Consider the following 24,548-nt stretch of genomic DNA (forward strand, 5'->3'; position numbering starts at 1 on the left):
GGCGTCGCTCTGCCGCGACCAGAGCCACTCTAGCGCTTGGGGCAGAGGCCAAGGAGCCATCCCCAGCGCCCGGGCCATCTTTGCTCCAATGGAGCCTTGGCTGCGAGAGGGGAAGAGAGAGACAGAGAGGAAGGAGGGGGTGAGGGTGGAGAAGCAAATGGGAGCTTCTCCCTTGTGCCCTGGCCGGGAATTGAACCCGAGTCCCCCGCACGCCAGGCCGACGCTCTACCACTGAGCCAACCAGCCAGGGCCAAAATCCAATACTTTTTAATGATAAAAATAATGCTACAATTAGAAGTGTGACAGAAGAGGACTTTCTTATCCCAAGAAAGAATTGCAAAAAGACCCCCAAAGTTAACTTCATATGAAGTGGTGATAGATAAATGTTTCTCTTCTCACAGTGAAAGGATGGACAGGATGTCCAATCTTGGTATGTCTATTTAAGTTCTAACCGCAGATTCCATCCAGGGTAATTAGGCAGAAAGAGTAACAAAGGTAGAGGATGTTAAGTCATCATTATAACTCTTCTGTTCCCAGACATATGCATGGAGTGATGACCATGAACCTGAACAATGCTACGTTGTTGTCTTCATATATTAATTTTACATTTCATAGTAAAATCAATTCTAAGCGGGCATATGGCCTTCCAGTTGAGCATCATTCTCAGAGGTAGAGAAGAATGGGCCACAATCTGGCCTGTACCCCAAAACAGAACACTTGAGTTGTGGATGGACGACTCCTTCCAGCCCAGAGCTGTCCATCCACCTTGGAACCATTTCATGAAAAATAGAAAATCATAAATGAAGGTCCCTGACCCTTCTTTGTCTGTTCTGTTAGTTGAGCCTGTGTCCTGACAAATACAATCCTCTTGACCAAACCTCTGTGCAGAAACTGTCTTTCTTGGAAAGTTGATCTCAGCCTATTGATAATGACACTAAGCTAGGACTGCCTGAGTCCATTGTAGCGGCCCCCACAGACTTTTCCTGAGCAGGAGCCAGTGTTGTGGCTGGACGCCATCTTGCAGTTCTTATTGTGATTGTTCAGTGTAATTTGGGAGAAAAAAGACACACAACATCAGAGATGTTTGAGGAACAAAATTTTTCACTCACAGGTCCTGGAGGGTACAAGACATGCCTGAAGGCCACACAGGCAGCACATGGGTAGAGAGAAGAGGAGGAAGCATAGACCTGGGTTCCGACTTATTACAATCTGATAGCGAGGTGCTTAGACTTTTGCAGGTTCACACTTTCTGGGTGAATTTAAGCATAAGAGTGGGACTTAAGGCATGGGAAGGGCCAAGCAAAGTCACTCAAATGGTCAGTTATCTAGATTACATAAAGCTTTCTAAAGGGGAGCTGAGGGTGGGGGCTGCCTCGTTCCTTAACTAGTTTTGCTGGTAGCTGTGTCCCGAATCTGGCAATATGGGCATTCAAGGTGGATGTCTTTGAAACGATGCCTCAGCAATGAAAAGTTTAATGCAGCTACTTACACCACAACATTTTAGGCTAAAATTTTCTATTCAGTCTTTATGTAACCTAAGTGCTAGTTCAAATTTTAGGCACCAGGCTTTTGTGCAGAAGATTCTGCTTCATTAGAACAGGGAGGGGCCCTGTAAATCCAGAGGGTAAGCCTAGGTTGTGGAACCGGAGACTGGGTTGGGGCTCGGACGCCCTGCTGAGGTTGGTGGGTGCTGAGAGAGGGAGATGGTCTTCCCTGCCTGCTGGCTCATCTGCCTTTTTTTTTTTTTTTTTTTTTCATTTTTCTGAAGCTGGAAACAGGGAGAGACAGTCAGACAGACTCCCGCATGCGCCCGACCGGGATCCACCCGGCACGCCCACCAGGGGCGACGCTCTGCCCACCAGGGGGCGATGCTCTGCCCATCCTGGGCATCGCCATATTGCGACCAGAGCCACTCTAGCGCCTGGGGCAGAGGCCAAGGAGCCATCCCCAGCGCCCGGGCCATCTTTGTTCCAATGGAGCCTTGGCTGCGGGAGGGGAAGAGAGAGACAGAGAGGAAAGTGCGGCGGAGGGGTGGAGAAGCAAATGGGCGCTTCTCCTGTGTGCCCTAGCCAGTAATCGAACCCGGGTCCTCCGCACGCTAGGCCGACGCTCTACCACTGAGCCAACCGGCCAGGGCCCTCATCTGCCTTTAATAAACGGAATGGCCCACCGTTTTCCTGCTCCACAGTCCCTTTATCATCTGCCCGACGCCAGTGAGAACCTGAATGACCACGGTGATGGCCACTGACTTTACAATTGCACTGGCCCTTCGGGGTTCAAAGTGAGAGGAGAAGAGATATAGAGACAGACTCCCACATGTGTTCTGACTGGGATCTACCAGGCAAGCCCTGCCTGGGGGCCATGCTAGAATCAACCAATCTATCCTTGACGCCTGAGGCCAAATCTGGGACCAACTGAGCTATTCTCAGCGCCCAGAGCTATCACTTGAACCAACCAAGCCACCAGCTGTAGGAGGGGAAGAGAAGCAGATGGTCACTTCTCATGTGTGCCCTGACTGGGAATCAAACCCAGAATGACCGCACACTAGTTAATGCTCTATCCACTGAGCAACCAGCCGGGGCAGCTATTTTTGATTTTCATTTTAAGTTTTTATGGTTAAAAAAAGTATGTTTTTATCATTTTAGAATAAGCCAGTAATCAAATGTATAATTCTAAGAAGTCCCTGCAAATTTCTTGACATACATTGACAAGATTTTGGGACAGAGAATATAAAATCATTTTGAAAGCAATCTAACAGGGTAGTGTAGAAAACAGACTCTGAAATCCCAGTGCTTTCTATATATTAATCTTCTGCATCAAACTGTTTTTGGGGTTTTTTTTTTTGACAGAAACAGAGAGGGTCGGAGAGAGAGATAGGTAGGGACGGGCAGACGGGAGGGGAGAAGGTTGGGAGGCGTCAGTTCCTCCTTGCGACACCTTGGTTGTTCATTGACTGCTTTCTCATGTGTGCCTTGGCGGGGGCACTGCAGCGGAACAGGTGGCCCCTTGCTCGGGCTAGCGACCTTGGGCTCAAGCCAGTGACCTTGGGCTTCAGGCCAGCCACCTTTGGGCTCAAGCCATTGACCATGAGTTATGTCTATGATCCCATGCTCAAGCCAGTGACCCCATGCTCAGGCTGGTGAGCCTACACTCAGGATGGCAAAAGACAAAGAAAATAATGTAGTTTCCTCCCAACTTTCAGAAGTCATAAACATCTTTGAAGAGGCTCTGCAACTCATTCTATTATAGACATGTCCTAGGTTTGAGAATGTAAATCCATATGGAATACGATTTGTGATTGTAAGACTGACATGGGCCACATGTTAGAATTCAAGTCCCCAATCCCTATTCTAGACATTTTCATTCTTTCGCATAAAGAAGAGGCCACGTGTCTATAATTTTAATAAACACCCAAGTAATGTATTAGTTTTTCACCTTTGAAAGTATTTACTGAATTATAATTGCCACAGGAAGTCATGTATATTAATCCTCTAATCAACCCCCCCAAAAAACAAAGAAAGAGTATTTTAATAAAGACATTTTTATTTGCATTGATTGAAATATTTATGATAGGAAAATGCATTAAATTTTATATTATCAAACACAATTAAGCCAGTTTTTTAATATGGTTGCATAATTGACCAAAGAATTAAAATTTTTTAATCAAAGATTCTTCTATATCCTATATTCTTCTACTCGGAAGAATTCTTCTACATCCTATATTCCATAGAAGGCTTTATCTGGTCACCTAGGAACTGAGAGCCCTCATTGAGAAGGCTCTAGTTGGTTGTAGAATCCACTGCAAAATAGGTTTGCCATAAAAGCCAGAGGAACGTGTAGCTCAGGCAGACTCAGCATCTTCCATAATGTTTAAATGAAAATGTTTTTCCATGTTCCCTTTAATGAAAAGGACAGAGGAAAGAAAAGATGTGATTACAAACAGCACTGAAAATTACCTGGGTATTGCACTAAGTTCTTCCAATAAGGAGCACAATGTACAAACTGTGCCCCTCTTCCACTGCAGCTGGGCCCCATGTGCTCCCCAACCCTGCACACTATCCCCAACTGGGGCTGCTTGACCCTTACATGCTCAGCCCTGACGCAGTCCTGGAGCCTACCCAGTCTTGAGAGAGGAGGGGATTAGAGACTGATTGAGTGGTTTCCTAGAAGTAGAAGCCATTTTGAGGATTAAAAAAGAGGAAACACCCATGAGAGCAAATGAGACAGGGGGGAGGACGGCTGTCTGAACTTTTGAACACAACCCCCTTCAGAGTGAGGATATATCAAGGGAGGTTTGGTGGAAGGGTCCTGGAACGTGCTCCCTTAAGGAAGGTTTGGGGTCAGTCATTGAGGCAGGAGACAAGGTGGACCATCTGTCCCTTCCAAGTATGAACAGGCCCATTCTGATGGATTTCCAATTTGGTAGTCAGTAGGGTTTCTGCTCAGTTATGCTCCCTGTAGCTTGAAGCTACATCACAGAGATTAACGGTTACCATATGGGCTTCTGAAATCAATTAGTAAGTCATAGTAATTAAGTTAAGTTAATTTTATGATTGCAGAATATTCAGGAATGTTAAATTGAGGGGTCAGACACAAGACCACTTGAAGGATGACAACTTCCGGGAAAGGTCCCCATGCATTTCTGTGGCAGTTACCCAGCTAATTCAGTTATTTTCCAGACATACTGAGCCTAGGCCATCAGAAACTGGCTTTTCCTATCATTCTGTGATGCTTTCTTCAGTATTTTGGGAGAGCTGATAGTCTGTGTTCTTACAACATGTCATCGCAGAAAATGCAAGGATTGGGATAAGTTCGACCATTGGTTGCGCAGACTGGGTTATATTCTCTGGTGCAAACATATAAATCATCCTCAGACGTACTACAGACTGGTGGCTAAACATAAAGAATGACATAAAATTTGTTAGATAATGTTTTTTAAATACAGTGTTCTTTATTCTTAATTCAAGATCCCACACATCAAAATGGAATAAAATATGCTATATTGAGGTTTAGAAACAAGCAAACCACTGAGACATAAAATATTCCTAAAATATTTTTTCAACACCATTATTACTTTTAAGGGGCAGACAAGTGTGTGAATGTGTTTCTATGATGAAGCCACTCTGCGCTCACTGCTCCTCACCCTGCCCCTCATTTCCCCGTTAGTTCCCACCCCAAGGAATCATAACACTGTTGTGTTCATAATGTCCTTACCTGTCTCAGTGGTTTCACTGCTGGGGAATCTGTACTTTCAGAGTATGGCCACATATATATGTATTTAAATAGACTAGTATTTGCATAATCTACTTGGTTAGTGATGGCAGTATTGGTAATTAACATAAAGAAACAATGTTGTGAACATTCTTATATGACTATCTTTTAAAATTTCTTTGTAACCTTTATCTCCTTAGATGTGTAGAACTGTAGTTTATTTTCTTTGCTATTATATAATCTGCTCTGTGAATATATGAAAATTATTACTTTTTCCATGTTAAAAGGAAAAACATTTTTAGTCCTCTTCTTTGCTAGGATCAACAATACTACTTTAATAACATTGTAACCTTTACATGCTGCTTGAATATAACAAAGATACCCAGTAATGGAATTCTTAAAAAATGGAATATTTCTATCAAGTTTAAAATACCAAATGTTTTTACATGGCTGGCTAAATTTTATTCCTTTAACTTAGAATAATAATAATACAGTTTTATAATAGTTTTGAAGCATTATTCTGTTGCACATTTTGTTTATTGAAAGTTGATATAAAAATTACAATATATAAATTTTTAAAGGTTTTCTTTTTCAAAATTCAAGTGACTCATTATTATTATTTTTTGTGTGTGTGAGTGATTATTAACTTACCTTTCTCTGTCTGGGTTTTGGAGGTGAAAAACCAGTTTCTGTAACAAGCACACAAAAGAAATTGGAAAATATTTGAAGAAGACGGGAAAAGAATCTGAGTCTCTGGTGGGAAGAACCTATCTCTTTTAGAAGCAAAATACTGTGCAAACTGCCTACAATGCAAGTTCTGAGGTGAGCCTTCTGTGAAAGTATGAATACAGTAAGTTCACAAAATAGCTCCAAATCCAGAATCATCATTACAAATTATACTCACTCTGTGCAAAGTAATTTTATATATAGTGTAATAATCACCACACTCTTCTTGAAGATAATGTAGTACTTCATATTTCTATTATGAATAAGGCATGATAGAGAATACCATGCTTTGCTTAATGCCACTTCATATACCTTGCATATAGTCATGTGACATGAAGAAATTAATCACTACTTAATGAATTAGTACTCAGTTCTAATATCAGGGATCTGTTCTACACCTCACAGCTACTTTCCCCTAAACGTCACCGGTCTTCTTGTGCTTAAAGCAGGGGTCCCCAAACTTTTTACACAGGGGGCCAGTTCACAGTCCTTCAGACCATTGGAGGGCCGGACTATAAAAAACAAACTATGAACAAATCCCTATGCACACTGCACATATCTTATTTTAAAGAAAAAAAAATGGGAACAAATACAATATTTAAAATAAAGAATAAGTAAATTTAAATGAACAAACTGACCAGTATTTCAATGGGAACTATGCTCCTCTCACTGACCACCAATGAAAGAGGTGCCCCTTCCGGAAGTGCTGCGAGGGCCGGATAAATGGCCTCAGGGGGATGAATGTGGCCTGCGGGCCGTAGTTTGGGGACCCCTGGCTTAAAGGAAGGTCAGTTATCAGGAGAGGGATCAATGAGCTCTCACCTTACACAGAGCTTGACCTTAGTGGACTCAGAACTTGCGAACAACAAATCAGACTGTCTAGGAATATATGATATAGAAATATCATTACTCCCTACACTCTGATTTTAGCAACCTTGGAAACCAACCTCCAAAAATGAAAAAGATTAGGTCAATGTCTTAGTGATTAATGAACCAACGGCTAAATTCCACGGCTTGTTCTAGCCCCCTCTCTGTCTCCATCTCTAGAGCAGGAAATGAGAAAGCATTCCACCCATGCAGTTTTTTAAAAGGTATTTGGAACGTTCTCCCTTTCATAGGCCAGTGTACCTACAATTACAAATCCAATACAAGGAGCTGCTCCCCACCAGATAACAGTAATCGTCTGCTGCATTGTCTAAGACGTGTGACTCGCCTCATCCAGAACCGAAAAAGGTACTCACCAGAATAAAGAGGAAACACCGAGGCCGTGATGAAAATCACCTTGATCAAGAGTGAGAAGAAAGACATTTTTTCAAGTCTGCAGAAGTAACCCAAAAGGAATGTTTATAGTACATGACACAGAGACAAGTCGCCAACTTCTAAACCACAGTTTCTTATAAGTGAAGGACCTGCTCCACTGCCCTAGATTCCAGGTTATATTGGACATCTGCCTTTTTCTTTCCCAACACACACAGTCAAGAGGACATAGATAGATGAACAGAAGGCCTCGTAGAGACATGAGGGAAAATCAGGACACAGTGTCGGCAAACTTAAGAAGGGAATGACCATTCCCAACTCATGGCTCGGCCCACAGAGGCCTGACCTCATTACAGGGAATGCACACATTGGAGTCTCAGTTGGCCTCCGACTCTAGAGACAGTGCAGGAAGGACTGATGTGAAGCGGTCCCCACAGCACTGCTGCACACCAGGGCCACCCGGAGACTCCCCACCTGCCCTTCCTGAAACAGAGACGGCTGTGTGGAGACTGACCTGCCGCTCTGGAGACTGTGCCCCTTCGTTGACTCTTTCTTCTCAACCACTTTCTCCCAGCTGAGGAGCCTCCTTTATCAACCCGCTGGTGAGGAGCTTGATGGGGGATAGATGGCCCCTGATAACATGATACACGGAGGTCTTCTGTGTTCTCTCTGGAGGCTGTAATACAGCTTGTGAGTGACACCACACAAATAATTTTCAAAAGGTCTTTCCTCAGCAGGAGGTTTGGGACAATTTTATCTGATGTACTCAGAAGTATAGGGGTTTGGGATAAAGTAAGAAGCAGGCTTTGAAACCCTATAACAGGGAAGAGATGTGAAAGGTTTCCAAGCTACAGAATTGGAAAGGAGAATCAAAGTGAGAAAGAATAAGTTTTGGAAACTTGAGGTAGGTGCAATTGTAGGCTGTCAGTATATTATAACACTAGAAGCACAATAGAGTCACTGGGAGATTGGATATTTATTAGACTTTTTAATTTTGAGATAATTGGAGATTCTCCTAAAGGTCTAAGTACTAGTACACAGAGTTATCATGTTCCTTTTAACTGATTTCCTCCAATGGGAACACCTTGTAAAGCTATGATACAAATTCACCACCAGGAACGTTCAACAGCCCAGGATGAATGTCAGGCAGCCAGCCGTGGAACCTGGGCTGCAGGACAGTGTGAATGTATTAAGGTCAGGATAGAAGGAAAGCTCAGGAGTGAAATTGAGACCACAAGGGAAGAAAAGACACAAACAAATGAAAATAACTGAACATAAATGGAACATATAAGTAGATCTATAAAAAGTAAAGATACTAAAGTAGTGTTGAATAAATATAAAATATCCCTCATAGAACAGCACCGATCCAGTGGCTTCAGTGGTGAATTCTTTCAAAGACCCAGAGAATAACGACCACCCATCTTTCACAAACTCTGCTAAAATACAGTAGAATAGCAAATGGTTTCTAATTCATCCTCTGAGGCCTATCTGACCCTGGTATCTGAACTAGACAAAAATGTCCCAAGAAAAGAAATACCCTTTAAAAACATTGCTTATCAATTTAAATGCAGAAATCTTCAACAAGATAGTAGCTGATCAAATCCAAGAACATATGAAAAAAGATGACAGTATACCACTTGACCAGGTGGGATATATGACAGGAATTCATACCTGATATGCCATCCAAAAATCAGTTAATGCCACCTGCCATATTAATAGAATGAAGGACAAAAAGAAACAAACGGTCATCTCAAGAGACATAGAAAATTTTTAACAAAATCCAATACATTTTTTTTGTTTTGTTCTGTTTTGGTTCTAGCCTTTTTATTGTTTGTTAAACATTCAAAATGTACCTTAGCAAACAATCTTTAAAGTCAGAAGTATCACTGGGAAGATTTTAAAGCAGAGTAATGGCCCCATTACCCCTGTTTCTTTTATCTGTTTGCAGTAATATGATTTGGAAAACTTTTTGAGTTGGTTATTTTTTGTTTGTTTGTTTGTTTGTTTAGACAATTAATTTTAATGGCATGATATTGATGAATTAGGGGACATAGATTCAGAGAAAACATCTCCAGGTTATTTTGACATTTGATTATTTTGTATACCCATCTCCCAAAGTCAAATTGTCTTCTGTCACCTTGTATTTGGTTTTCTTTGTGCCCCTCACCCCGCCCCTTCCCACCCCTGGTAACCACTACACTCTTGTCCATGTCCCTGAGTCTCATTTTTGTGTACCACCTATGTATGGAATCATATAGTTCTTAGTTTTTTCTGATTTACTTATTTCACTCCATCCACATTGTTGTAAATGTTCCTAGGTCATCATTTCTAATGGCTGAGTAGTATTCCATAGTGTATATGTACCACATCTTCTTTATCTAATCTTCTATTGAAGGGCTTTTTGCTTGTTTCCATGTCTTGGCCACTGTGAACAATACTGCAGTGACATGGGGCTGCATGTGTCTTTACGTACCAGTGTTCTTGAGTTTTGGTGGTATATACCTAGTAGAGGAATTGCTGGGTCATAAGGTAGTTCTATTTTTAATTTTTTGAGGAACCACCATACTTTCTTTCCTAGTGGTTGTACTATTTTACATTCCTACCAACAGTGGATGAGGGTTCCTTTTTTCCCACAGCCTCTCCAACACTTATTATTACCTGTCTTGTTAATAATAGCTAATCTAACAGGTGTGAGGTGGTATCTCATTGTAGTTTTGATTTGCATTTCTCTAATAGCTAATGAAGATGAGCATCTTTTCATATATCTGTTGGCCATTTGTATTTCTTCCTGGGAGAAGTGTCTGTTCATGTCCTCTTCCCATTTTTTTATTGGATTGTTTGCTTGTTTGTTGTTGAGTTTTATGAGTTGTTTGTAATTTTGGATATTAGGCCCTTATCTGTGCTGTTGTTTGAAAATATCATCTCCCATTTAGTTGGCTGTCTGTTTTGTTGTCAGTTTCTCTTGCTGTGCAAAAGCTTCTTAGTCTGATGGAGTCCCATTCATTTATCTTTGCCTTCACTTCCCTTGCCTTTGGAGTCAAATTCATAAAGTGCTTTATATGGCCAACGTCCATCAGTTTAGTACCTCTGATTTCTTCTATGTACTTTATTGTTTCAGGTCTTATATTTAGGTCTTTGATCCATTTTGAATTAATTTTAGTACAAGGGGACAAACTCTAGCTGAGCTTCATTCTTTTGCATGTGGCTTTCCAGTTTTCCCAGCACATTATTGAAGAGGCTTTCTTTTCTCCATTGTGTGTTGTTGACCCCTTTATCAAAGATTATTTGACCATATATATGTGGTTTTATTTCTGGGCTCTCTATTCTGTTCCAATGGTCTGAGTGTCTATTTTTCTGCCAATACCATACTGTTTTGATTATTGTGGCTCTATAATACAGTTTGAAGTCAGGTATTGTAATGCCCCCAGCTTCATTCTTTTTCCTTAGGGTTACTTGGGCTATTTGGGGTTTTTTATAGTTCCATATAAACCTGATGATTTTTTGTTCCACTTCTTTAAAAAATAACATTGGAATTTTGATGGGAATTGCATTAAATTAGTATATTGCTTTGGCTAATATGGTCATTTTGACTATATTTATTCTTCCTATCCAAGAACAAGGAATATTTTTTCATTTCATTGTATTTTTTTCGATTTCCCTTAACAATGCTTTGTAGTTTTCATTATATAGGTCCTTTACATTCTTTGGTATGTTTATTCCTATGTATTTTGTTGTTGTTGTTGTTGTTGTTGTTGCAACCATGAAGGGGATTATTTTTTTGAGTTCATTTTCTGATGTTTCATTGTTTGCATATAGGAAGGCAATAGACTTTTGTATATTAATTTTGTATCCTGCAACCTTATTGTATTGGTTTATTGTTTCTAGTCGTCTTTTTGTGGAGGCTTTGGGGTTTTCGATGTATAGGATCATATCATCTGCAAAAAGTGAAACCTTTACTTCTTCTTTCCCAATATGAGTGCCTTTTAACAAAATCCAATAGTTTTTAATGATAAAAATAATGCTACAATTAGAAGTGTGACAGAAGAGGACTTTCTCATCCCAAGAAAGACATGCAAAAAGACCCCCAAAGTTAACTTCTTATGAAGTGGTGATAGATGAATGTTTCTCTTCTCACAGTGAAAGGAAGGACAGGATGTCCAATCTTGGTATGTCTATTTAAGTTGTAACTGCAGATTCCAACCAGGGTAATTAGGCAGAAAGAGTAACAAAGATAGATGATGTTAAGTCGTCATTATAACTCTTCTATTCCCAGAAATATGCATGGAGTGATGACCATGAACCTGAACAATGCTACGTTGTTGTCTTCATATATTAATTTTACATTTCTATAGTAAAATCAATTCTAAGCAGGCATGTGGCCTTCCAGTTGAGCATCATTCTCAGAGGTAGAGAAGAATGGGCCACCATCTGGCCTGTACCCCAAAACAGAAGACTTGAGTTGTGGATGGACGACTCCCTCCAGCCCACACCTGTCCATCCACCTTGGAACCATTTCATGAAAAAGAGAAAATCATAAATGAAGGTCCCTGACCCTTCTTTGTCTGTTCTGTTAGTTGAGCCTGTGTCCTGACAAATACAATCCTCTTGACCAAACCTCTGTGCAGAAACTGCCTTTCTTGGAAAGTTGATCTCAGCCTACTGATGATGACACTAAGCTAGGACTGCCTGAGTCCATTGTAGCGGCCCCCACAGACTTTTCCTGAGCAGGAGCCAGTGTTGTGGCTGGACGCCATCTTGCAGTTCTTATTGTGATTGTTCAGTGTAATTTGGGAGAAAAAAGACACACAACATCAGAGATACTTGAGGAACAAAATTTTTCAGTCACAGGTCCTGGAGGGTACAAGACACCCCTGAAGGCCACACAGGCAGCACGTGAGTAGAGAGAAGAGGAGGAAGCATAGGCCTGGGTTCCAACTTTATTAGAATCTCATAGCGAGTTGCTTAGAGTTTTGCAGGTTCACTCTTTCTGGATGAATTTAAGCATAAGAGTGGGACTTAAGGCATATGAAGGGCCAAGCAAAGTCACTCAAATGGTCAGTTATCTAGATTACATAAAGCTTTCTAAAGGGGAGCTGAGGGTGGGGGCTGCCTCGTTCCTTAACTAGTTTTGCTGGTAGCTGTGTCCCGAATCTGGCAATATGGGCATTCAAGGTGGATGTCTTTGAAACGATGCCTCAGCAATGAAAAGTTTAATGCAGCTACTTACACCACAACATTTTAGGCTAAAATTTTCTATTCAGTCTTTATGTAACCTAAGTGCTAGTTCAAATTTTAGGCACCAGGCTTTTGTGCAGAAGATTCTGCTTCATTAGAACAGGGAGGGGCCCTGTAAATCCAGAGGGTAAGCCTAGGTTGTGGAACCGGAGACTGGGTTGGGGCTTGGGCGCCCTGCTGAGGTTGGTGGGTGCTGAGAGACAGGGAGATGGTCTTCCCTGCCTGCTGGCTCATCTGCCTTTAATAAGCGGAATGGCCCACCGTTTTCTGGCTCCACAGTCCCTTTACCATCTGCCCGACTCCAGTGAGAACCTGAATGACCACGGTGATGGCCACTGACTTTACAATTGCACTGGCCTTTCGGGGTTCAAAGTGAGAGGAGAAGAGATATAGAGACAGACTCCCACATGTGTTCTGACTGGGATCTACCAGGCAAGCCCTGCCTGGGGGCCATGCTAGAATCAACCAATATATCCTTGACGCCTGAGGCCAAATCTGGGACCAACTGAGCTATTCTCAGCGCCCAGAGCTATCACTTGAACCAACCAAGCCACCAGCTGTAGGAGGGGAAGAGAAGCAGATGGTCACTTCTCATGTGTGCCCTGACTGGGAATCAAACCCAGGATGACCGCACACTAGTTAATGCTCTATCCACTGAGCAACCAGCCAGGGCGGCTATTTTTGATTTTCATTTTAAGTTTTTATGCTTAAAAAAAAAGTATGTTTTTATCATTTTAGAATAAGCCAGTAATCAAATGTATAATTCTAAGAAGTTTCTGAAAATTTTTTGACATACATTAACACGATTTTGGGACAGAGAATATAAAATCATTTTGAAAGCAATCTAACAGGGTAGTGCAGAAAACCGACTTTGAAACCCCAGTGCTTTCTATATATTAATCTTCTGCATCAAACTGTTTTTGGGGGGTTTTTTTTGACAGAAACAGAGAGGGTCGGAGAGAGAGATAGGTAGGGACGGGCAGACGGGAGGGGAGAAGGTTGGGAGGCGTCAGTTCCTCCTTGCGACACCTTGATTGTTCATTGATTGCTTTCTCATGTGTGCCTTGGCGGGGGCACTGCAGCGGAACAGGTGGCCCCTTGCTCGGGCTAGCGACCTTGGGCTCAAGCCAGTGACCTTGGGCTTCAGGCCAGCCACCTTTGGGCTCAAGCCAGTGACCATGGGTTATGTCTATGATCCCATGCTCAAGCCAGTGACCCCATGCTCAGGCTGGTGAGCCCACACTCAGGACGGCGACCTTAGGGTTTCAAACCTGGGTCCTCTGCATCCCAGTTCGATGCTCTATCCACTGTACCACCACCTGGTCAAGTTGCATTGAACTCTTTTAATACTCTTTTGCATGTAACGCTATATGATTGTACTCTAAAGCCATCTTTGCAAAAAGCAATGATGCCTAAATATGTACTTATTGTCATTTGCTGCATTATCAAAATTCATCTTGTTTGTTCATTTCTGCTGTAGAATGTATCCTCTCCTCAAGCTGCAAACTTGTCTTACTTTACAAGGAATCTCTGCAGCACAAAACATAGAACATTTATTACATTTGTTGAAAAGAACTGGAAGAGGTTATCTTAAGAACCACAATATCGGCAGAGCAAACTGACATCATTGCATAAATTTCTAATGAGCACCTATGATTGCCTGACAGTGGTCCAGGCGTTGGAGAGCTATCCAGTGGAGAATGCAGTGACAAATTTCTTTCCATTTACATTGTAGCATTTGTGTTTGAATACAACTAAAATATTTAATTTCACAAGTGTTCTCAGGAATTATCTTCCTAGAGTTCTCCAGCTATGAGAGTAATCTTATTTCACTTTTCCAATAAGAAGTCCATGTTGAAAATTCTCTACTCAAAACAAATATCTTGTTCTAGGACTCAAAGACGCTGTGACTATAAAATGCTTAAAACACTGTACAAGCAATTGGATTGGTTGTGTTATAAAGTGCATATGTGCACAACAAGAGGAAATAGTGAAGTGAGAAGTTAAAGAATCCACCCAGGGAGTTAGTTTAGAACAAAACCAGACAGCAGAATGGGTTGCAGTCGAGAAGAAAGATGTCCAAGAGGGGATGGAGTGCGTCCTCCCCTCTCTGCCCTTATCCGGAATCACTCCATCACGTCCTCCTTGCTTTCCTGATGTTTTTCTCTTCTGAACCAAATTAGTCCAAGAACTGGGTATCTCTCTGGTGCCCAAGATATACACCATAACAGGACTGTGAGTGAGTGTGTGTGTGTGTGTGTGTGTGTGTGTGTGTGTGTGTGTGTGTGAGAGAGAGAGAGAGAGAGAGAGAGAGAGAATGAGAATGTGTGTATACAGAGGACTTTGACCAGAAAGAGCTCCTTTTCTGATTCACTGGGTCATGGTGATTGGAACACTTTAGATAAATTTATAGAAGGAAAACAGAACTCTAGTAAAATAAACTTTTTCACCAGCATTAAGAAAAACACTGCATAAAAAAAAAAAGAACCGGGAGGATCTTCAGCATCTCTGTTTCTTACATACACTGCAGGCAGGTCCGGCACATGGCTGCAAGGGGCATTGCCTCATTGGGCAATTCTCCACTGAGAAACTACAGCGATACCTACCAACTTAATAGCCAAGCGCCACGTGACATATTTACTGAGCAAAGTATTTATTGATCGAGGAATGTCTTATATTTCAGCTGTAAACATAAAATGAACAGTTTCTTCAGATTTTGACAGAGAATTAAAAAATTGAAATTACAGAATTAGAGTTGCAGAAACCTTCCATTTCTGAATCCATCCGGCCTTCAAAGCTAAATTCATCTACTCATCAAGGGGTTTAAGGCACTGACTGATTGAAGAGACTAATATTCTGTTTAATCCGACAGCTGAGAAGGAGTGAAGGGGAGTCACTTGAACGTATAGAGCCACATCCAAAAGATCAGCATGGGCCATTGTGTTTAAAAGTAATTTCAATGTCACTTTTTCTGTAGAGAGAGAAAAAAAATTAAAGCAGTATGTCCTGCTCCCTAATTGTGTCCCAGGTGCTCCCTGAACTGAGCATGTGAACAAGGCCCAAGGCAGAGAGCCCAGGCGGCCCCTCTGGCAGCTGTCCCAGCAGTGCCCTGGGCCCTGCACGGGTCCCCTGTCCTGCTGCGGGCGTATCCTCGGGCCTGATGCACTATGCGGACCCAGCCCGCACCTGAGGAATGAGTGGGTGAAGAGTGTGGTTGAACCCTGCGTCTACCACTTTACATGCAGTCCTAGTAACTGGAAACAGTTATAGTAAATTAAGGAATGTTAATTGATTTCAATAGTTGAAATCAAGTCGTCATCATACACAGGTGAGGCTAGCCTATGTTGAGAAGTTTGCATTCCAGGGTGGAGGTGAAGGATACAGGCTCAAGCTTTCATAGAATGCAGTCGTTGTTTACTGTGTACAGCAGGCCCTTAAATAACCTTGTTTTGTTTAATGTTTTACTATAATATTGATGAGTTGCTGCAGTAACTTAATTCTTATTATATCAATTAACCTATGGCATAGTTGGTTTTATTATACGTCATTTTTCTTACTTTGCAGAATCTATGAAAGATGTGATGTGAGGACTTAATGTACCTGGTGACTAGATTAAGAGCAAAACAGAATTTCCTAGTATATGACACTATATCAATAAGTAAAAAGAGTAAATATTGACTACTGTGCACTTACCTAAGTCTCCTGCAAAACTTACAGAAATTACCATAGGTCACTCCATTGGATGCACAGACTGGCTTATAGTTTTTAGGGCAACCATATATTGAATAGTTGTTACATTCACTCTGTAAAATGCAGATAAGAAATAATTACAGTGTATGCATCTAAAAATATATTCTTAATATGTTATTATGCAATGCCGCATGTTTAAAAAGATGATAATTTATATGATTTTATTATAGGCCCATAAGAAAACAAATACTCCTGTAAGCAGAAACCAAATGTAAAAATAAAAAACATTTTTATGAACTTAGCCTTCCTTATCAGGTGCTTCTTGCAAATTCCATTCCTCTCCTATCACAGAGGTGATCGTTACACTCAGTTTGCTATTTATCATTCACTTGCTTTCCTCACAGTTATTCATAAAATTGTATATGACTTAACTTTGGATAGTTTTGAAATGTATATGGATAATCATTATTGCCTATTTTGTGTTTTTCCTAAATATTTTGGTAACTATCGATTATTTTCATTGAAAACATTTATAATTGTTTATTGAAATGACAATCTTTAACACATTAATGATGAATTACTGTAAATCTCATGTGAATCAATCATTGATTGCTTATAAAGGAAACTTTGTCACAATTTGGCAATACTTTTATACACTGCAATTCTTTGTATACCAACTTTTTATTTAGGATGTTTGGATTTATGTTATGGCTGACATTGTCCTCCAATGTTCAAGTTGAGGAGTCTGAATCCAATATCTTTGTAGAGAATCAGTTTTTCTCTCTCTGGCTACTGTTAAAACTATGTCTTTTTATTTGCTCATTTATAGTTTTATTATAATGTGTATAAGTGTAAATTAAAAAAATAAATGTCCTATTTAGAATGCATTGCGATCCTTAAATCTATTCATCATAGTCAAAAAGTGTGAATAACTCAATGTTCATCAATGATGAATGGAGAGATAAAAGTGATATATCAGTCAATGAAATATTGATAGCAATGGGTGGTGAGGAGTGGAAGGAAGCCAGAGAAGAACAGAGTAAAGGTATAAAAAATTACAAAGAGAGAAGAGGGGAACAGAGAAAGCCCATCACTCCTGGAAAAAAAGAGACTGTAAAGGATCTGGTAGACAAGGACATGTTTATAGGGAAGGAAATGAAAAGTGAGACTCAAGATAGAAGTCCCTGAAAGTCATCACTTTTCAGTGAATAGAAAGTAAAAAAGTGGGGAAGTCATGTAGAGACATAATGTCTTAGAGATAAGATAGTGAAAGTAAAAAGAAACAAGCGGGAGAGCTTCAGAATAATGCAATACAGAAGAGAACCAAACAGTATAAAAAAGACAAAAAAGATACAGCACACACACACACCACCTCATAAAGGAACCACATTTTGTCTATGGATGGAATCAGGCACTATTTCACTAGAAACACTAAACAAACCTAGAGCAAGAGCCAACTGTGTCCACTCAAATATATGGCACAAAGTGATCTTCACCTATGTAGAACTTCTATAAGAAGAAAGAAAAATTGAGCAGAGAGATGAGAGTTTTCAGGACCAAATAGAAATACCACAGATAAATAATACTGTAACATGCATGAAGACTGTCTTTGATGGACGTATTAGTAATTGGACATAGCTGTGGAAGGAATCTCTGTGCTAGAAGATATTTCAGGAAAAGCCTCGAAAACTGAAAAGTAAAATGAAAAAGGCTAAAAGAAGGACAGAAAATCCAATAGCTATGAGACAACTAGAAAAGCTGTAACATACATAATGGGAATAGCAGAGGAAGGAAAAAGAGAGAAGGGAACAGAAGAAATATTTGTAACAATGATGACTGAGAATGTTCCCAAATTAATGTCAGACACCAAACCATAGATCCAGGAAGCTCAGAGAACACCAAGCATAATTATAATTAATTCTAAAAAGAGAAGAGCTATCAAGCCATGAAATGACACAAAGGAACTATAATGTATATTATTAAATGAATGAAGCCAACCTGAAAAGTCTATATACTGTACAATTCCAATGATATGACATTCACGAAAAGGAAAAACTAAGGAGAAAAGATCAGTGTTTGCCAGGTGATTGGGGGAGATGGAGTGATGAATAGGTGGAATAGAAGATTTTTAGGGCAGTGCAAATACTTTGTAAAATACCATAATGATGACTATGTAGCATTATACATTTCTTCCAGCTCATAGAATAGACATCACCAAGAGTAAACCGTAATGTAAATTATGAAGTTGGGGTGATTATGATGTGTCAATGAGTTTCATCAGTTGTCACAAATGTATTAATACCACTCAGTTGCAGATGTTGTTAATGGAAGAAGTAATGTATGTGTAGGGCAAGTGGCCTTCAGGAAATCTCTGTCTCTTTCTCTCAATTCTGCTGTAAACTTAAATTACTCTTAAAAAAATAAATTCTTAATAAAATGCATATGAACAAGGTTACTTATTCTCTGATTTCAAAAGCTGGAAACATTCAAATACTGAAATATAAAAGATTGCATTATCTCTTGTACTTCCCCACAGTAGCTCGTAAGGAAGGAGTAAGACAGGCATGAATACGTATGTTTCTGGATTACTGTCATTTCTATATTTTCTCCAGAAAGGATAATAACTTGGGATTTTACTGTGTAACACATCGTTTTTATTGGAAACATTACTCCATATAACAATTTTACAATAATTCACAAAAATAAATGTTTTCAATTTTCTAATAACTTAGAAGTAACTTACCCACACCATAATATCAGAGATTTCAGCCGAGTTAGTTCCTGCACAAATAAAAGACATGAAATAACTTGGTACTGCCCGTGACATTTCCACATCTGTTGTGATAAGACATGGATGCAGTTCTGTCAATGAGGAAACAACATGACATTAGTTAGCCTTCTTTGGCACTGACTGTGGATAGGAAAGTCCAGTGACCAAAACTGTGAAAAATGCTGATTTCTACAGTAGATCTAACATTGTCTCTAAATCATTGTATTACTTAAACTACACAACACCTTCATGGAAGATATCATTTGCTTTAGTACCAATATTTTGTAGATGATGAAACTGAAGATTACAGAAGACAATAGCTTACTAACATCATTCTAATATAAAAGGAATTGACTGAGACCCGTTATTTTCAATGTTTCCGATGTCCATGCTGTTGCCTCACAAAGTAATAAACACTCTCAATTTCAAAGTAGATTACTTGTCCCTATAGATGTCACTGAGGTTTTGCCTGACATAAGGCTTTCATGTTAGAAATAAGAACCAAAAATATCAGACCTGAAAGAGACTATTCTAAAATATTCCATTGGAAATATGACCTCCAAAACAAAGAAGGATTTAAACAATTTTATCTGTAGAGGTGGGAAAATGAACGAATTTTCTTCCCTCAGTATCCGGTGGCCGTTCAAATCCACTACACAGGACCCTGGCCAGTTGGCTCAGTGGTAGAGTGTGGCCTGGTATGTGGATGTCCCAGGTTCAATTCCAGTCAGGACACACAGGAGAAGCGCCCATCTTCTTCTCTACCCCTTCCCCTCTCACTTCTCTCTCTCTTCTCCCCTCCTGCAGCCATGGCTTGATCAGAGCAAGTTGGCCACGGGCACTGAAGATGGCTCCATGGCCTCAGGTGTAAAAAATGGCTCTGGTTGCAATAGAACAATGACCCAGATGGGCAGAGCATCACGCTCTAGCGGGCTTGCCAGGTGGATCCCGATTAGGGCACCTGCAGGAGTCTCTCTGCCTTCCCATCCTCTCACTGAATTATAAAAAAATCCACTACACAGTTTCTCTCCTTTTACAATATTGGGATCCTTTTTTAAATCCAGCTAGGTAATTTTAAAGGGACATTTACACTGTTCTCTAGTTTGGTTTCTTGATTCAAGGACACTAAATCAAATGGAAAAACCAATTTTGTTCCCAGATGACTCCAAATCCTGCTTGCATTTTCTAGGATATGAGAACAACTCTACCCAGGATTGGAAAATATACTCACCAGAGAAAAGAGGAAATGCCAACACGATGATCAGAAAGCTGACTTGGATACACATTGAGAAGTTAGCCATTTGCTCTCCCAAGTCACCCTTGAAGAAAGTGGTAAGGAAACCAGAGGGTTTATGACAAGCCCCATAGCGTGTTTAGTGAACAGAACCAGAAACAGAAGCCAGTTTCTGGATCTTATAGCTTGAGGAAGAGCAGCTACAACTCCTGAGTTGTTACACTTTTTACTTTTTATTAAGGAAGACTGTTCCCTTTACTCCTCCCCCACCAAATCAATAAAAAGTAAGCATGTTACACAGTACATGTGGGGAAAAGTTCAGGAGAACTATCTTCTGTGTAGCATTCAAGGGTAGAAAAACAGACAACAGTGTGGTGACAGCTAGAGGGAAAGGGGGTGGGGGAAAGGGTGGGAAATGAGGACAGGAGAGAGTTTACTGGGGAGATGGGCACACGGTGCAGTGTGCAGGTGATGTGTTGTGAGTTTCACACTTCAACCTGTACCCCAACACATTCAATTTTATAAAATTAATTAATAGAAGAGTACATGCAGGGTTTTTTTTTTGTTTTGCTTTGTTTTAGTGAGCGAGACAGAGAGAGAGGGACAGATAGAGACAGACAGACAGGAAGGAGAGAGATGAGAAGCATCAATTATTCATTGTGGCACCTTAGTTGTTCATTGATTGCTTTCTCATATGTGCCTTGCTGGTGGAGGATGGGGCTCTACAGCAGAATAAGTGACCCCTTGCTCAAGCCAGAGACCTTTGGGCTCATGCCAGCTACCATGGGGTCATATCTATGAATCCACGCTCAAGCCAGTGACCCCACACTCAAGCTGGTGAGCCCATGCTCAAGCTGGTAACCTTGGGGCTTCAAACCTGGGTCTTCTGTGTTCCAGTCTGACACTCTATTCACTGTGCCACCGCCTGGTCAGGCATAAAAGAATACATGCAATTCTGAATGCTCAATTTGTCCTTCAGAGAACCAGGAGCAATGTTGCTAGAGGGACCAGAGCTAGAACAGTCTTGATAGCAATACTATATAAAAAAGCCACAATAATTTATGCCCCAAATTACTCACCTCAAGATGCAATACAAAGGGAGACTGTGGCTGTCTTGTTCAGCTACCTCCACTATATTGAGTAGTGTGTTTTAAATATCAAGAGAAGGAAAACAAGTCAGGGAAGATAAGACCCAGAGGGATCACAGGTCCTGGCAGTGACAGGGAAGTTGCCACACACAGAGGTCATCAAAGCTTTTCCTACAGCAGGAAGTTTAGAGCACAGGCAGTTTCATCTGATGGGCACAAATGAATAAGGAGGGGAGAAAATGATAAGTTGTTTTATAGGTCCTAAACTAGGGAAGACATCACACCTTTCTAAACAAGAGAGCTGTGTAGGAGCAAGAGATAAGTCAAACAGCGGTCAGACAAGAAGAAGAAATAAATAAAAGGCATCCAAAATGGAAAGGAAGAAGTAAAACTGTCATTATTTGCTGATAACATGGTACTGTACATAGAAAACCCTAAAGTCTTCACCCAAAAACTACTAAACCTAGTAGTTTTAAATCAAATTTGGCCAAGTGACAGGATATAAAACTAATATTCAGGAATCAGTGGCCTTTTTATATACCAACAATGAACTGTCATAAAGAGAAATTAAGGAAACAATTCTATTACTATTGCAACAACAACAAAAAGTACATAGGAATAAATTTAACCGGAAAGGTAAAACACTTATACTCAAAAAATTATAAGACTTTGAAAAAAGAAATTAAGGAAGATATAAACAAGTGAAACCATATACCGTGTTCATGGATAGAAAGAATTAACATCATTAAAATGTTCATACCACTCAAAACAATTTATAGATTTAATGCAATTCCTATTAAAATACCAATGGCATACTTCACAGATCTAGAACAAATATTCCAAAAATTTATATGAAACTAAAAAAGAACCCAAATAACCTCAGCAATCTTGAAAATGAAGACCAAAGTGGGAGGTATCACACACTTTCTGATGCAATACTGATCACAAGGCCATTATAATCAGAACCTGGTACTTGAATGAGAACAGGTAGACAGATCAATGGAACAGAACAGAGAACCCAGAAATAAGCCTATACCTTTATAGTCAATAAATATTTGACAAAGGAGGCAAGAATATAGAATGGAGTAAAGTCAGTTTCTTTAATAAATAGTGATGGGAAAATTGGACAAGTACATGCAAAAAAATTGAAACTAGACCACCAACTTACACCATTCACAAAAAATAAACTCAAAATCTATGAAATATTTAAATGTAAGTTACAAAACCATAAAAATTCTAGAAGAAAACATAGGCCATAGAATCGTGGACATCTCCAGTAACAATATTTTTGCCAATATAGTTCCTCAGGCAAGTGAAATAAAGGACAAAATAAACAAATGGGACTACATCAAACTAAAAAGCTTTTGCACAGCAAAAGACACCACTAATAAAATAAAAGACAATCCATTGTATGGGAGAAAATATTTGCTGATACATCTGCTAAGGGGTTAATAACCAAAGTTATAGAAATTTATAACACTCAACAGCAGGAAGAAAACTATCCGATTGAAGAATGGGCAAAGGACCTAGATAGACACTTCTTCAAAGAGGACATACAGATGGTCAATAGGCATATGAAAAAATTCTCAGCATTATTCATCATCAGAGAAATGCAAATCAAAATCACAAAGAGATACCACCTCACAACTGTCGGAATGGCTATCTTCAATAAATCAACAGAGTTGGGAGGATGTGGAGAAAAGAGAACCCTTATGTACTTTTTCCTCAAGTCTTTTATAGCCCAGATGGGGGGAATCAGATCTACATACATGGGGATAGCATTGCTGTTAATACGAGACTGATGTTAAATAGTATGTGAGTGGCCTGGTCATTCACTCAAAAATATTTATGGTTGAAGAAATAGTCTTTTCTATTTACATCGTGTGTGCAGGGTTTCCAGTAATCTCCCTCCTTCCATCTTCTAGATCTACATACAAGTTTGTCATTTCCTTGCCTGGTTTGGTCCAGCTTACTGAGAGTGACACAGGGGGTGGGGATTCTAGTCTTATGACCCAACCTTCTTTATCCTGTTAGCTAGACATTCTATGTCTCAGACTTTGGGCTTTTAAAAGAAAAGATGCTGCAATGTCTTAAGTATTTGTTTGTTTGTTTGTTCCATAGAGGTCTCTAACATTTTAGATGCCAAAATAAATAAATAAAACTTGGACTGTGAGAAAGATGTAGAGAGAAGAAAATATTTAAAGGAGTGAAATTGGATCATTTGAATGATATGTTGCTCTTTTGAAGTCCCCCTACCCTCACCACCACCAAAATTTCTCATTAGGACAGTTTTTCATTAGAACAGTACTTTTATTTCCTCCCAAATAATATGTGAGGCAGAAATCTAAAATTATTTCTCATATAAAACCCTATACAGCCTGACCTGTGGTGGCGCAGTGGATAAAGCATCAATCTTGAAACGCTGAGGTTGCCGGTTCAAAACCCTGGGCTTGCCTGGTCAAGGCACATATGGGAGTTGATGCTTCCAGCTCCTCCTTCCCTTCTCTCTCTCTCTCCCTCCCCCCTCTCTATAATGAATAAATAAAATCTTTGAAAAAAATTAAAAATACATAAATAAATAAATAAATAAATAAATAAATAAATAAAACCCTATACAGGCCCTGGCCAGTTGGCTCAGTGGTAGAGCGTCGGCCTGGCATTCAGGATTCCCAGGTTTGATTCACAGCCAGGGCACACAGGAGAGGCGCCCATCTGCTTCTCCACTCCTCCCCCTCTCCTTCCTCTCTGTCTCTCTCTTCCCCTTCCACAGCCAAGGCTCCACTGGAGCAAAGTTGGCCCCGGGCGCTGAGGATGGCTCCATGGCCTCTGCCTCAGGTGCTAGAATGGCTCTGGTTGCAACAGAGCGATGCCCCAGATGGGCAGAGCATTGCCCCCTGGTGGGCATGCCAGGTGGATCCCGTTCGGGCACATGCAGGAGTCTGTCTGACTGCCTCCTCGTTTCCAACTTCGGAAAAATACAAAAAAAACCCAAAACCTTTTAAATTGAAATTTAATTCATACCTTGAAAGATTGCTTTCTGGCCTTATATGGAAAAGGAAAGTTCCTGAGAATTAGTTCTTTAAACTCTGAATTAGAGTAACCAAGAAAAATAGGTGAAATGAGACTGTGCCTCTCATTGGTAAGAAAAATTTTGCTAGTAAATTTTCAAGCAACACCCAAATTTCTGTGTAGGAGTGAGGGCTCTTTTCTCTGGTCCTTGGTCTGTAAGGAAACTAAATTTCCTCTTCCTCTCGGCCAGCTATTAAGTTCTGCCTTTAAGTTCAGCACGAGTCAGTTAGGTCCTGTGCTCACAGGCAAACACCTCGGATCATCATTA

General features: G+C 40.3%; 1 protein-coding gene across 2 annotated transcripts in view; it reads right to left on the bottom strand.

Annotated features, from left to right (window-relative positions):
- Positions 1-21,255, bottom strand: part of LOC136336009 (ovomucoid-like) — a 69,723-nt gene extending 48,468 nt beyond the window's left edge. The window contains exons 1-5 of one of the 2 annotated variants that reach the window (XM_066277321.1): positions 21,203-21,255; positions 20,121-20,208; positions 18,863-18,900; positions 16,123-16,232; positions 15,253-15,400 (exon numbers count right to left, since the gene is read on the bottom strand). In XM_066277321.1, coding sequence (XP_066133418.1) covers positions 15,355-15,400; positions 16,123-16,232; positions 18,863-18,900; positions 20,121-20,190 — 264 coding nt within the window. In that variant the 5' untranslated portion in view covers positions 20,191-20,208; positions 21,203-21,255 and the 3' untranslated portion in view covers positions 15,253-15,354. Of the gene's footprint in view, positions 1-15,252; positions 15,401-16,122; positions 16,233-18,862; positions 18,901-20,120; positions 20,209-21,202 lie in introns of those variants that run through there. The other variant, XM_066277320.1, reaches the window with a different exon arrangement.
- Positions 21,256-24,548: the final 3,293 nt, after the last annotated feature.

The sequence above is a fragment of the Saccopteryx bilineata genome, chromosome 4 (assembly GCF_036850765.1).
Source record: "Saccopteryx bilineata isolate mSacBil1 chromosome 4, mSacBil1_pri_phased_curated, whole genome shotgun sequence".
NCBI lineage: Eukaryota > Metazoa > Chordata > Mammalia > Chiroptera > Emballonuridae > Saccopteryx > Saccopteryx bilineata.